This window comes from Triticum dicoccoides, chromosome 5B (genome assembly GCF_002162155.2).
Source record: "Triticum dicoccoides isolate Atlit2015 ecotype Zavitan chromosome 5B, WEW_v2.0, whole genome shotgun sequence".
NCBI classification, from domain to species: domain Eukaryota; kingdom Viridiplantae; phylum Streptophyta; class Magnoliopsida; order Poales; family Poaceae; genus Triticum; species Triticum dicoccoides.
Window position 1 is genome coordinate 396,777,426 of NC_041389.1, and position 15,770 is coordinate 396,793,195.

A 15,770-nucleotide genomic window follows, 5' to 3' on the forward strand; every position below is an offset into this window, starting at 1 on the left:
TATACCAAAATGAAATGGGACTAAAGTCTAGATGCAACAGAGATATACTTTCTCCAAAGTCCAGGTCCAGGTGCAACGCACTGTTCCGTCCACCTGGCTTAGCAGCAGCTGGATCACATGATTCACACAAAATCCGAAAGTTCTGGGTGCCGCACCTCGACGTCCCCGACGCCGACTCCCTCCTTCGTGTCCGACAAGGACGGGACACCACAAGAACACCGGATCATCAGCACGTACACCCTGCCGGAGGACGGCGGCGTCGCACGGCCGACGCGGAAAAAGTACGGGCCGAGGGACGAGGCCACCCAAAAAAGACGCCGGCTCAACGTGAGACACGTTCTTCGGACGCCAACAGGATACCCCGACCGACGCGTTCACGTCCACGCGCATGTCCGTCGGCCGCTCGCGGTGGTGGCGCGGCAGCTTTTCCCCCGGACCGCCGCAAAATTCCAGTCATCCGACACCCGGCGCGCTCGCCGGCCACGAAATCCGATAGGCCTTCGCCACGTCCGACTGGATTCCTGGGCCACCAACCACCGAGATGGATTCGATCGAGTTGACTTTGGGGTTGTCGCCGAGCCGGAACGCCGCGTGTCGCGCGCCGCCGTCGTGCGTGCGCTCGGTGGTTGCCTGCGCCCTGATGAGGCGCGTGAGAACGTGGCCGCCGGGCACCGCACGGCCGAAGGAACGTGGCCACATTATCTTCTCTTTTCCAAAGGGTCCACTGCCACGGCTCCGCATTATTTGGCGCTCTGATTAGATCCTGGATTGAAAGACGAGGACACGAGCGAGGCGACCTGTCCGGAGCGGTCGCGGTCACCACGTCCGGTAACCATCCGTTAACGAGTTCTTTGCTTGGCCGGTGCGTCGCACTGTTGACGAAATGCGACGCGACGACCGCCACGGCGCGACACCGAGCCGGCGAGTAGCAGCTTCTACCTTGGCCGCAAGCTGAAACCGGCAGGCCTTTCATCGCCGTCCGGACAAGACGACGAACCCATTGCCGTAACGCCACCACCAAAAGATGCGGGAGCACCGGTGCAGCAAACGGGATTCTCAGAAGGATCTAGAATTCACCCCTCGTGGAATCTCGTCCTCAAGTTACCGATAATCTTTACCTAGTTACGGTGCAGATGATCGAGCTTTGACTGCACACTGGAGCGTCTCTTTCGTTATCTGGGCCCTGTGGCCTTTGTTCGTTTTCCTGCCATTTTCTCGGAAGGAGCTTGTGAAATAAGCTGATTAATTAATAATTGCGCGGGCTAGAAGATCTAGCTGATGAACCCCCGCGGCAGGAAGAAGTTATTAGCACGTCAGATCAATCGAGTCATTTTTCTTAAGATAATGCTTTCGTCCCACGAGCAATGTACATTTGCAAACGTGTAACGCTGTGCCTAGGCGTAAGATGTATAGAAAAATGTCTCATTTTATTATTTTATTTCGTGGCACAACTGAATTCAACAGACAAAGACAGCTACTGCATTGCATAGACATTTCTTCACGTTTGCCAAGCTGGTAGGGCACCTCATGTTTGAAAAGGAATTATTTGCCATTAGAAAAAGGAATTATTTGTAGCAATGGACAGGATGTTCTCTAACATCCTTTGAGCTATAAAACTGAAACAAGATTTTGTACATGGTGGTTCAGATATGGCATGGGCCGGCAATCCGGCCGGTATGCAGCTGCATGCAATGTATTTGAGGAGCAAAATGAACATCAATTTTTAGTTTATTGGATAGGCAAGGAAGAATCCCAGAAGCAATCCAGATCAGGTCTGCAAGTTAATTAAACAACAAGATAGATAGATGAGAGTGAGTGGACTAGGATAAGGCAGCAAACTAGCTCCTACGGGACGATGTATACTCCCTAACACGAAACATGAGAACAAGATTTAAAAAAGTCTTCACCTGCATATTTTTTCATTAATAGTTGACCATGAGGCTTTGCAGCCCCTACAAGATAGGTTCAAATGTATCAAAATTCATGGAGTAAAAGAGATGAAAGAAAAACATGCACGCACAACGACGGGAGAAAACAAGGGGTCACTACGAGAACCCTCGAAGACAATTGATTGACGAGAAATCCCATCACGACCCAAGTACAACGACCATAAGGTAAAGCCAATAGGACAATGCGGTGGAAGAGACAACCCAATGGGAAGCACCACCGGTGTAATCGACCGCATCAGAGAGACCACGCTACCCTGTGACACTACCTGCGTTGCAGGTGAGGTCGAAAGGTTACGCACAGCCGAGACGATGCTAGGATGCATGTCAGCATGTGCGCCACCGACAGAAGTCGAAGGGCATTGCAAGGCAGAGACACCATAGAGCACTCTCACATGGAGCACCCTCACCACACTTGGGAGTTGCCCCCGTCGTTGAAAGTCATTACAGCACCAAGGGCAAAACCAACCAGGCCCACCTGGGTCCGACGTACCCGAAGGGAGTGCTAGCCGAGAGCACAAACATAGTCCACCCACGTCAGACACGCCATAGAACTCAGTCATGGAACTGATACATGAGCCTAGCAACAGATGAGGATAGTGACGGAGCCAGGAGAGTTGAATAAGGGGGGCCAAGTGTAGTTTAGATTTGTCGAGGAGAGCCAGCCCATGAAATTACATCATTTTAGCAGGAATTAATCACCTTATGACATGCATATTAGCCAACATTCAATGATGTCGGGGGGAGGGGGAAGGGCCCCTGCTGGCACTCTCCGCCACAGGACGAGGAGCCACCACCACCACTTCCACGCTGACCCTACATCGGAGAGAAGACTTACCCCATGGCTTCCATCTGCAGAACCATGAAGCTCACCAACATAGACGGAACATAGTCCTGTGTCATTGATACCAAGACAACAATGACTCGACACCCAGCCACAAAGGTACTGCACACAGGGAGCAAGTCGCCACCTTGGTAATCATCTACGAAGCCACGACACCAGCACTACTAGGGAAAAGCCTAGCAGCAGCGCGCGTTTTGGGCCTCTCAGTAGCGCGGGGACAGGCGCTACTAATAAGGCGCTACGACTAACGTATAGCAGTAGCGCCTGTTGTCCCACGCTACTGCTATACATGAATAGTTGTAGCGCTGTTTAGAAAAGGGCGCTGCTGATATTATCTGCAGCGATGTTTACCGGGAAGCGCTACTGGTAATGCGGCGCTACTGCTAAATTTTTCCCCCTCGCTACTACTACTTTTATTAGTTTTTTCCTGCATATTTGTTTTTGTATTTGTTTTGTATTTGAATAGGCTTTATACAATAATCTTTAGCATATCATACACATACAAATATAATCATAGCATATACATACAATTAGTCTCATCAAATCATGTCATCATCATAATCATCATCCAACACAAAGTGGTCTCTCGTCATCATCTCGAAAATAGCGATACAAGTCCTCGATTACTTGCAAATACATCGTCATCCATCTAAACAATGGTATACGCGAGAAGAGCTATCACTTTGAGTACATGAGTTCGTATCCCTCTCTCACATTAGCGTGAACCTAAACTAACTACTCCCTGTCGCTCGGAAACCGGAAACCGGTAACACCTGGGCCTGACACTCCGGCCACTCGTCGTATATATACTCCTGGCGTAGCACTTCTTCGCCATCGATGATCTATGCACCTGCATCGTCACATGAGTCGATGATATGCAACATATATAGTTGAGCAACAGAAAGAGACATACTTGACAAAAATAGAAACAACATATCATAAGCATAAATAACAAAGTTCATCATACCCAAAATGCCCTAACTAGAGTGGTCTTCGCTGGTCGAGGAGGAGGACGGTTTAATTACATCACAAATAAAGTTTCACTACGCATAACTCAAAGTTTTGTCATACAGAAAGTATGGACTAAACAATCACATTGTCATATATCGACAATCACTCCAATATGCCGTGCCATCCATCGATGTCAGGGAGATAGTCCCCGAGCTTAGTGAAAGGATTCATGTCGAGACGCTGAGAGGCTATCCATGTTCGGACGTCTTCCCGCGACATTTGTCCTTCTTCGTAGAACATCCCTGTTTTTTGGACGACCTCCTTCATGATGATTTGGGCAAGTTCGCGCTGGATGTGATAGAACTCAGCTCGAAGTCGATGATCCTCGATATCTCCTACGTTCTTTGCCCATTGCAGAATATGGGCATCGCCGAATCTAGGTGACATGCGAAGGTTCTGATGATCCCGTCTGTACTCCAGCATGTGGTGTAGGACATAGAATCCATCATTAAGAGAATTGTTCGGTTGCTGGATGCAGCAGAAGTCGGTCTTATGGCCGAAGGCGACCCTGCCGCCCCTTCTCTTCTTGTCCCTGACCTCTCCACCCCTTGCTTGGTAGTAAAACATAGCACTGTCGAGAACATCCTTGATGTGGGTGTAATCCTTTTTGTGAATGTTCTTCGACGAGTCCAAGTAAAGAGCGTGGGAGAATTGGGGGTATAGGATGATGAGGACGGCGCGCCCGCCGCTGCGCAAAATAAGTACACCTCAAATTACTTAGCCTCCACCATGCAAATGAATGATTGAAATCGAAGGAAGGATAGCAGCGCGGATGACTTACACGGGATGATAAGGCACGAGAATCGCCCCCTTGTCCTTATTGGCGAGCATGAAATTGACGATGTATTCCCTCGCGTATACACGATGCTCTGTGCAGACTCCCAAGAAGCCCTCGTGCATGTAGTACGGGTCAGTGACACAGATATGAGATATCTGCTCAACCCTGATGATGTAGTTCATGTGCAAGGCATAAAGGCGGACAAACGTAAAATCCAGCTTCTTCACGTGAAACGTGTCGAATATGTAATCGAATCGGAGGAAGAACTTATCCGCGGGGAAGCTGTCGACGTACGACATTTGCCGCGGAACGTTAACCACGTAGAGTAGGTATCCTGGATCTGTCGAGGCGATGAGGCCTTTCTCTACCCGCAGCACATCGTCATGAAGTCTCCTTAGATCGCCGAATCTGGCCTGTAGCGCTGTTGTAGGTAGGATTGGTTGACCGGGGATATGCCATTTATCCGCGTCGGGGATATCTATACGGTCCTGAAGCCGAGGCTGCTGAGGCGGCTGGATCATAGAATCAACTTTTTTGCCTTTCCTCGCTCTCTTCCTAGACTTCTTTACTACCGGAAGGTCGTCCATAATACGTTGAGACGACAATTCAGGCACCGACTCATGACGCTCAAACCCTGAGGAGGCGCCAGTATAGACATACTGTTCAGCGCCACCGTCGTCTTCATCCTCATCCATGGCAACGTCATCAGCAACTAATGGAGCCTCCTACTTACCCCGTCCGCTATCACTCAACCCGACACCCGACGCTAATTGGGTAGGTGGGGTGTTGATGTTCATACCTTGCTGAGGCTGCGTGCTCGTGGGTGTGCTCCCGACCATGTCCAGACGAAGCAGACTCTTTGGCCACAACAGGACCCACCCATTGCAACAATCACCAAGCCGCCGCGGTGTCTCCTCGCCATCCACCAGTAGTATTGGAGAAGGCAAATTCTCGTGGCCCGGTTCGACACTGGCCACGGAAACCTTGAAGACGTTCGGGGGGATCGGCCGGCTGTGGAACAATGGTTCCTTCGGCTCCATTATTGTCGCCTTCCCCACGTCCACCTTCTGGTCGCCGATGGTGTATAATATGGTGCACGGGGTTTCGTCGGCCTGCAAAAAAAAGTCTGCGACGTGAGACATCCGAAAGGCAACGAAAACGGGAGATTATACATTTATATTGAAGGGGGCCGGTGTGACAGATACCGTGAGGGCGTCGAGCTCAGCCAAAGACGAAGCACCGTCGAGCACGTCCGATGCGGGAGCCGGTGCGGGAGCCGGTGCGGAAGCAGGTGCGGGAGCCGGTGCGGGAGCAGGTGCTCCCAAGAAGTCAGCAAGGGGAAAGTCCTCTGCATTTTTTTCTGGATTTTGCCTTGTCCAAGTGAAAACGCCCGTCACCAAGGAAGTAGACAAATCTGCAACCACCTGTTTTGTGGCAGCTACCGCTGTTGCGACTGTCTGAGATGTTTTCTTCTCAACCACAATCTCAACCTTCTTGTCGATGTTTTCTTCAGTTAACCTCCGTCTTTCCTTTCTCTCCTACGTGGTCTCATGGTAGTACTTCTTCCACGTGGCGCCGTCTCCGACACCGTGCACGCGTCCATACGACGGTCGAGTATCCACCGGTTGTCGTTTCAATATGTTCAACACCCCATTGAATGGAGTGTCCCACTTGGGTCTCGCCAATGCCTCAGATAGTGAGTCGCTTTCGGCCACAATCCGGTGCTACTCTCTCTGCAAAAGGCACAAGGATCGTTTACAAATATGACTAACATGTGCAGTCAAATTGATTAGAAACTAAAATTACCAGCAGTCTCATGAACTCCGTAATGACCGGTGTTGTCTCGTAAACCTTTCTTCACTGGGTCCCAACGGTGCCGGGCCCTCAGGACGTCACGCTCTTGCAGGACGGTGAAATCCGCCAAGGGGTCTGGGATGCCCAGACTCGCGGCTTCCGCGTCCTCCTTGGCCCATTTGGACCTCTTTCCGCCATAACCACGACTTCCGAGGTGGTGGCTCCCAATGTTCCTCTCTTGAAGCCCCTTCATGTACTTAGACTTGTTTTTGGCAGCTTCGGCCTCGCAAGCCTCCTTGAATATTTGAAACTGGTCTTCCGTGATTGTCGGATTATCCTTTACAATCTTGGAGTAGGGTTCCTTCTTGTCGATGATCCTTGCTTTCACTCGAGTTTTCCAGGCGGCCAACGCGTCGCTAAACTTGGTCATGGCGTGTTTGTTTATCTTCTTCATTGCTGGGTCCTCGTCTGGATCTTCATAATCCTTCTCATTCCGGCCCGGGAACAAGAATATCTGGTGAAACTTCTTTAGGAGGGAGCTCCTCATATTTTCTGTCTTCTATAGTTTCTCATCGTTGATGGTGGCGGTTGTCCGTATGATGCAGCCTATTTGATTGCCGTAGCACGAGCGCGCTTCCTCGGGCGCCTTTGGCTCAAAAATGCCGTCGTCCACCTCCGTGACCACCAGCCTAGTAGTCCCGAGTTTGTTAGGAAGCCGTTGCCTCTTTGCTTTCGGTTCTACACCGGCTTCGCTCCCCGAGGCAGCACCGGTCTCAGTCTCAGCGCCGGTCCCGATGCCGGTCAGAGTCTCAGCGCCGGTCTCAGTGTCTCAGTTTCAGCACCGGTCTGCGTGTTGGTCTCAGTCCCCGACGCCACCGGTGGGCCCAGCAACAACATCGATTGATCGTCGGTAAGGCTAAAAAATTCGTCTGCCGCCCGGTAGACGTCGACGCAATCACCAGAACCCTGTCCTTCATCGTTGCTAGCCATGTTTCCTATGATTAAACCTAGTCAATTAATTCTAGACCTAATAAAATGAATAATGACATAAAAAGGCCTATTGTTTTGCAGGAATGTTGACTCCTTCCTGGTGCGGCAAATCCCGGGCACTCGATATGTCCTAGTTTGTAGCACAAGTCATGTCGAAATTCACGGAAAATTCGGCATGGCCATTGCTAAAAAGTGGATAAATCGAGAATCTGAAATTTGCCGGAATAGAAATGAATCAATATTCCGGCAAAACATAGGCCACTCAGCATCATTCCCTGGAAACAACAAAGCCACTTGGGCACAATCGAACCACTTCAATGAAAAGATATAACATGACCACTTCAATGAAAAGATATAATCAACAATAAAAGTCTAGGAAGGGATCATCTTTAAAATAAAATTTGCCTAAATTCTTTTCCTTCAAAAATAGTGGTCTTTCAAAAATTAAAAACCTTTGCAAAATGACCTCACTAAACACTTCTCTGCCTAGGACAAAACCCAAATTATGTTGATCTAGCTATTCCTCTCTCTCACACAAACACACATTATTATCTCTAACCCTTCTCTGCCTAGGACAGAACCCAATTAAATTGCAAAGGAACTCCATTTCTCTAACCCTTCTGACCTAATGCTCTAAATAAAATTTTCCTCTAACCTAGGCAACATACTTAACCTAGCTTGTTAATCCAACGAACCTAATTAACCTACCTATTTAACCTAGTTAGTTAATCTAGTTTACTTAGATAATTAACCTAATTAAACTAGTTAACCTGACTAGTTCTCTGTCAAAGCCCTAACTAAATTTTTGCACTAACCTAGATAATTAACCTAATTAAACTAGTTAACCTAACTACTTCTCTATCAGAGCCCTAACTAGTTAACCTAGATAATTAACCTAATTAAACTAGCTAACCTATGCATGAGAGAGAGAGGAGGGGTGGGGGCTTACAAAGGATGTCTTCGGTGGTGGCGAGGGAGGCAGGGGCGTCTCCGGTGACGGCGAGGGAGGTAGTTGTGGCGAGGGAGGATCCGGTGGCGTCGACGGCGGCTCCGGTGGCGTTGATGAGGCCGCGCGGCTCCGTGGCATCGGGGGCGGCTCCGGTGGCATCGACGACGCATGGCTCTGGTGGCGTCAACGTCGGCAAGAGACGGCGGCGAAGTGGGGCGACGGCGAATCGGGGAGACGACGGCGGGGTGGGTCGAGGGATTTGGGGGAGAAGTGGTGGCCGAGGGGAAACGGTTTTTTGGTTAAGTCAAACTTAGCGGTAGCGCGTTTGGTAAAATACGCTATAGCTAAGATAGCTATAGCGGTTTTTACAAAACGCGCTGCTGCTATAGCTATGTAATTTTCTTCCTTTTTTAATTTCCCTTTCTGTTTCTATAGCTGGGGTCTAGGACACGCACTGCAGCTACGTTAGCTATAGCGCCTCTTACAAACACACGCTACTGCTATGCCTTCCTCCGTTTTTCCGCTTTTTCATTTATTTTGCTTTACATTTTATTTTTTCCTTTTTCCTTTTTCTATTTCTTTCATTTTCATTTACTTTTCTATTTGTTTTTCATCTTATTTTATTTCCATTAATAGTAGTGCTCTTCGTAGGAAACGCGCTACTACTTATGCCCTAGCGGTAGCGCGCTTCTTCCAAGCCCGCTACTGCTATGCGTAGCCTATCATTCTACAAACGGGAATATTAGTAGTAGCGCTTTTGCCGCTACACGCGCTACTGCTAAGATTGTATCTGTAGTGCGGTTTTTTCTTAATCGTTACTGCTATCTAGCACTAGCGCCCTTTTTTGACCCGCGCTGTTGCTAAATTTCTGCGTATAAGATTTTCCCTAGTAGTGCAGCCAACCCTAGTGGCACCCCGCTACAGGCTGATGGCTGGCCAAAGATGCATGCGACACCTCGCGGCCTGATCTGGAATGACGGACGAGAGCACCAGCCAGAACCGCGCAAACATTTCAACAAATGGCCACAATCAAACAACCAGGAAGCCATGTGAGGGACCAAGCCGCCTCCCGCAATCAAGGCCATGCCGGTCCGCGGAAATTACAAATGCCGACCGGCATGACAAATGAACACATTAATCGGTCGGGGACGTAGATTAAAGTGTTTGTTTGTCAGTGGAATTACAAATTGTGAAATCCTCCTAGATTAGCCTAGACTCACCGGGAAAAATTGTATCCTGTGAATCAAATGTCATATCTTTCTCTATAGGAAATTGATACATGACATCTCACTTATGATTTTTCTATTCACATGATATACCTAGCCTGTGAGCAAAGGTAAACCTAAATTATACTTTCTTTTCTACCAGGCTCACAATCGGTCAAGTTCCCTTTTCCTTTTTTGTTGAGTTACGCCTTTCCTCCTTTCCTTGTCCCTTTTCGTTAAGAGCAATGACCCACGAAAAGTTACGTAAGGATTTTACTTACACACTGATGTGGAGGTGTGGGATAGGAAATAGGGGGAGAAAGGGGCCGTAAATGAAAATACTATCATTGGAAACTATGTTTAAATAGGAATTCGACGATATAATTTTTGATGACATGCATTATTATTTTCTTAGTTAAATTTATGGTTAAAATTTGGCATAAAATATTAAGAGGACCAATAAACCAGAACGGTGGTGGCAGTTTATGTAAGGTTCTCGTAGGTGTAGTATTATTGTTTCATTAATTGCTCAACGAAAATATCGAATATAAAAGTTCACACAAACATAAAGCTAGAACTATGTCAAATAGTAAAAGGGAAAGGGGAGAAGTTTTTTTTTGGAAAAGGGGTATAACCCCGGCCTCTGCATCAGAAAGATGCATACGGCCACCTTTATTATAAAGCAAATAAGTTCAACAAAGGTCATGAAGTCTTAAACAAAACGAACCACAAAAAAGGCTCCTGAAGAGCGGAAACGAAAAGCCACAACCGGCAGGCAAAAGATAGATAGGAAAACTAATTGCCTATCCTTACATGACCGCCATCCAAACCGGTTGAATATAGCCCGAGCTACCATCTCCCATCGGGTAGATCCAGTAACCAAACGCTCTCTGACCTCCCTCTGAGTGAGTAGCGACCACATACGGATCAATGCAGTGGCTTGGAATATAACCTGCCAAAAATGAGTATTTGCTGTTCTGTTAAAAACCAAATCATTCCTGCAGTTCCAGACTACCCAAAGTAAAGCACATACTCCTACACGAATGTGTCTTGCTGTTTGGGAATCTACCCCGTCAAGCCAGATCCCAAATAACGTGTTTATAGTATTCGCAGGAGTAATATTAAACGCAATATGAACAGTCCGCCATAGAACCTTCGCCATCGGACAGTCAAGAAAGAGGTATTTGATGGTCTCATCCCGACCACAAAAACTACATCTCGTAGAACCAGTCCAGTTGCGCTTTGTCAAATTGTCCTTAGTTAAAATGACTTATTTGTGTACAAACCACATAAACACTTTAACTCTCAAAGGCACTTTGACATTCCAAACATGTTTCGAACTAGGAATAGAGCTAGAGTTGATGACATCCAAATACATAGATTTAATCGTGAACTCTCCATTCCTGGTTAGCTTCCAGCACAACATGTCCGGCTGTTGAGAAAGCTGCACATCCATCAGTCTTCTCACCAAATGGAGCCATGCTTCCCAACGGGCTCCGGCAAGTGTTCTCCTAAATTGGATATTTAGGGGAGTGGGCTGAAGCACGGTTGCAACGAAAGCATCTCTTCGTTGCACAATGCTATAAAGGGAGGGATATTGAAGTGCGAGGGGTGTTTCCCCTAGCCATGTATCCTCCCAGAATCTCATCGAAGTACCATTTCCGACTAGAAACTCTGTTCTGTTGAAAAGACCGATTTAACTCTCATCAGCCCTTTCCAAAAAGGTGAGTCTGTCGGCCTCACTGTCACCTGTGACAAAGTTTTCGAATGAAGATACTTATTACGCAAAATCTGCGCCAACGTGGCCTCCGACTCTACACATAGCTTATACATCCACTTGCTGAGAAGACATCTGTTTTTAACCTCAAGATTTTTGATACCTAGACCCCCTTGGTCTTTCGGTTGACAAATAATATCCCATTTAGTGAGTCTATACTTTCTTTTCAGGTCATCACTCTGCCAGAAAAAGTGGAATCGATAGAAATCCAGTCTTTTCCAAACTCCAACTGGTACCTCAAAAAACGAAAAGAGAAACATATGCATGCTCGTGAGTACTGAATTAATGAGAATTAGACGCCCCCCATACGACATCAGCTTGCCCTTCCAGCAACTCAGTTTATTTTCGAATAGATCCTCAATACATTTCCATTCTCTATTTGTTAGCTTACGATGGTGAATTGGTATACCCAAATACGTGAAAGGTAAAGCCCCAAGTTCACACCCGAACAATTGCGTGTACGCCTCATATTCCTCTTTGGCTCTTCCAAAGCAGAACAATTCGCTTTTGTGAAAGTTAATCTTAATCCGGTCAATTGTTCGAATAAGCATAACACCAACTTCATGTTTCTCGCTTTTGCCAAATCATGCTCTATGAAGATGACAATATCATCAGCGTATTATAGGATAGACACCCCTCCATCAACAAGATGAGGTACCAGGCTTCCTACTTGACCAGCGTCCTTTCCCCTACCTATTAGAATGATCAACATGTCGACTACAATGTTGAACAGAATAGGTGACATCGGATCTCCTTGTCTCACGCCTTTATGTGTCTGGAAATAGCGACCTATGTCATCATTCACTTTGATTCAAACACTCCCTTTTTGCGTGAAAGATTCAACCTGGTGCCTCCAAGCCGGGTCGAAACCTTTCATGCGCAAGGCCTGTTGCAGAAATGACCATTTGACTTTATCGTACGCCTTTTTGAAATCCACTTTGAAAACAACCCCGTCTAGCTTTTTCGTATGGATTTCATGGAGCGTTTCATGAAGGACCACAATCTCTTGTAGGATGTTTCTGTTCGGCATGAAAGCAGTTTGGGTCGGCTGCACCACAGAGTGCGCAATCTATGTGAGAGCTAGCAATGTACTCCCTCCGTTCCTAAATATAAGTCTTTTTAGAGATTCCACTATAAACTACATATGGATGCATATCGACATACTTTAGAGTGTAGATTCACTCATTTTGCTCCAAATGTAGTTCATAGTGAAATCTCTAAAAAGACTTATATTTAGGAACTGAGGGAGTACTAGAGTGCTTCTCCTCTTCGGCTGTTGGCAGCAACCACATCAGACACCAGCCGTGGTTTGACAACAAGCCCATCAACCGTCTGGCAGCCAAGGTAGTTGGCGCCAGTATCATCCGCTGCAACACCACCCACACTTATATAAAGGCCCAGCCGCTCAAGCCTCTCCTCAAGTCTTTCTCCGCGAGCTCTCTTGCATCCGCACAACCCCGGAACATTTCTCGGTCTGTTGCTCGATCGGTTCCGGTTGTCTTCACCATTAGTACATCCACCTCGGAGCTCCACCTAGTTCTTGTTTCCTATGGCTGCGCAATCTTGGAACCCTTTCTCTTGCTGCGTCCGCGGGGCAGCCGCGGACGACGACGACTACGAGTCGCGGAGGGGGAATAAGGGCAGCCCGAGGTCACCGCTGAAGAACCTGAGCTCGTCGGGGACGCTGTCACCGGAGGAGCTGTCGCTGACGCTGTCCGGCTCGAACCTGCACGCCTTCACATACGCCGAGCTCCGAGCGGCGACGGCGAGCTTCTCGCGCGCCAACTACCTCGGCTGCGGCGGGTTCGGCCCGGTCTACAAGGGCGCCGTCGACGACAAGCTCCGCCCCGGGCTGGCCGCGCAGGCCGTCGCCGTCAAGTACCTCGACCTGGAGTGCGGCACGCAGGGACACCAAGAGTGGCTGGTGAGTGCGAAGCAGAGTCCCGATCGATGAAATGCTTGCGAGATTTATTCGGCTGCTAATTAACGACGATTATTTCGCATGTTGTTGCAGGCAGAGGTTTTCTTCCTTGGGCAACTGAGGCACAAGAACCTGGTGAAATTGATCGGCTACTGCTACGAGGACGAGCATCGAATGCTGGTCTACGAGTTCATGAACGCCGGGAGCTTGGAGAAGCACCTCTTCAAAAGTGAGTTCGTGAGACCAACAAGTCAAACAAATTTGTTAAATTAATTAGAAGTTTGCACGTACTACATGCGCGATGAGCTGTTCTTGTCCCCTGCCTCTGTTCTCTGTTTCCGTTTTGTTAAGTGAAGGGGACAGAAGAGCTGTTATGTGCCGTGCAAAGGAACACGTCAACTTCTTATTCTTAAATTGGATTACCATGGATAATGTATTATTGCTACAAACTTGTTGGTGCTTACAAGTTATACAACTCTTGGTAAATGTGGAGTACGTAGCTGACCAGAAACATCCTACCGTCTTCAGGTATCAATGGTTCTCTCCCATGGATGACAAGGATGAAGATCGCCGTCGGCGCGGCAAAGGGCCTCGCCTTCCTTCATGGTGCCGACCCGCCGGTGATCTACCGTGACTTCAAAGCCTCCAACGTCTTGCTCGACTCGGTAAGCCACCTGTAATCTTCAGGCTTTTTCAGTTCCAGCACTAAACTGAAATGTCACCATCATCTGGGAACAACACGTCGTAACCTCCCATGACTAGAATTATTACAGGGACCAACAAAAAGTTAAATCTTGGTTCCTTCAAATTCCAGGCTGCCACCAAACATTTTACTTTTATTTTCCAAATGTTTTTTGAGTCCTCATTTTGAAAGTTTCTAGTCATATAGCTGGCACAGACAACACCGACGTGAGTGGAACTCGGAAGGTTCTTGGATGCATTATAAACTTGAGAAATACAGTGTGCCCTACCCCCACATCACCACCTAATTAATTGAAACATAGCTACCTATCACTGTCGAGCTTACACAAATAGATACCCTGCAAAGTGTAGAGACATATAAACAGTAATATTCTTATTTCATCTTATCTTTCTATGATAATGTCAACTGCCATGCGATTTCACCTAACCAAATTTGAACTTCTGTTATTTCAGGACTACAACACTAAATTGTCAGACTTTGGGCTGGCCAAGGATGGGCCTCAAGGTGACGCAACACACGTGACAACACGTGTAATGGGGACACACGGGTATGCAGCACCCGAGTATATCATGACGGGACACTTAACCGCCAAAAGCGACGTCTACAGCTTCGGTGTTGTGCTCTTGGAGCTACTCTCAGGACGACAATCCGTGGACCGTGCACGACGACCAAGGGAACAAAACCTAGTGGACTGGGCTAGACCCTATCTCAAACGGTCGGACAAACTGCACCAGGTGATCGACTCAGCCCTCGAGTGTCAGTACTCGTGCAAGGGTGCTGAAGTGGCTGCGTTGGTGGCATACAAGTGTTTGAGCCAAAACCCCAAGTCCCGACCATCCATGCGTGAGGTCGTCAAGGCATTGGAGCCTGTACTCGACATGGATGACTTTTTTCCAGCGGGACCGTTCGTGCTCACCACCGTTGTTGAGGATGACAAGGTGATGGACATGAAGGTGGAGACTGAGGAGAAGCACCAAAGCCATCACCAGAACCATCAGGATAGGCACCGACATAAGTACCCCGAATCAGCGATCCACGGTGACATTGTGATCCATGGAGACAACAGACAGGTTGCCGGGTTCACCGGTGCATTGCGGCGACAACAGAGGACGTTGAGTTACCACCGGGAAAGAGGGGCTTAAAAGTTAGAAGTATGGTAGGGGAAGTGTGCATGATTGTAGATAGAAAGTATGTATAGGTACATACTATTGAGATGTGATACGTATCACATCGTTTGTTTAGAAATTATGGATGGCGTTTCTTTCTTCTCTTCAAAATAGTGGCAAACATACAAAAGTTTGGTTCAGATTTTGGCCAAGTTTGTTGTTCAAATATGTGTGCAGAACTGCAAATGAATGAGTCTACCTGATGCCACATGCTCATTACTTTCACTTTCAAATAATTGGTCGAATATTGTAAACCGTTGGCAAGTGAATTGATAATCTGAGAGGAAATTGACACATACAAGCATATACTTATTTCTTAAAAATATTAGAGGCAAAATACTGCAAGGCCACAAGTTGAAATTGATGGCCTCAGTTAATGATGTCAAGCTGGATAGGGCATGTACACGTTGCATCCGTAGAACAGTAATGTGTTCTAGCCGACCTGTGCTTCTGCCCGGCAGCATCTTCGTGCCGTTTTTGCGCCTTTTTGGTTCTAATTTATGTTGTTTGGTCTTTTTTATAATATGAGACCTTTCTTATGAATTTTTATCGTTCGGATGTGTACTTTAATTGTTGCTTTATACATAAAATTGAAGTGAAAGCGTAATTCAAGACTATTATTTATTATCGTTTAGGCCTCGTTAAGAAAGAAAGAAAAACTACTACTAGTATATCTCTTACTAGCC

General features: G+C 47.4%; 1 protein-coding gene across 1 annotated transcript; it reads left to right on the plus strand.

Moving 5' to 3' along the window:
• Window positions 1–12,843: 12,843 nt before the first annotated feature.
• LOC119309425 (serine/threonine-protein kinase RIPK-like) lies at window positions 12,844–15,313 on the plus strand. Its single transcript, XM_037585429.1, has 4 exons — window positions 12,844–13,218; window positions 13,309–13,444; window positions 13,744–13,880; window positions 14,371–15,313. Exons 1-4 carry the CDS (start codon window positions 12,844–12,846, stop codon window positions 15,058–15,060), a joined length of 1,338 nt encoding a protein of 445 aa, XP_037441326.1. The 3' UTR covers window positions 15,061–15,313.
• The last annotated feature ends 457 nt before the right edge of the window (window positions 15,314–15,770 follow it).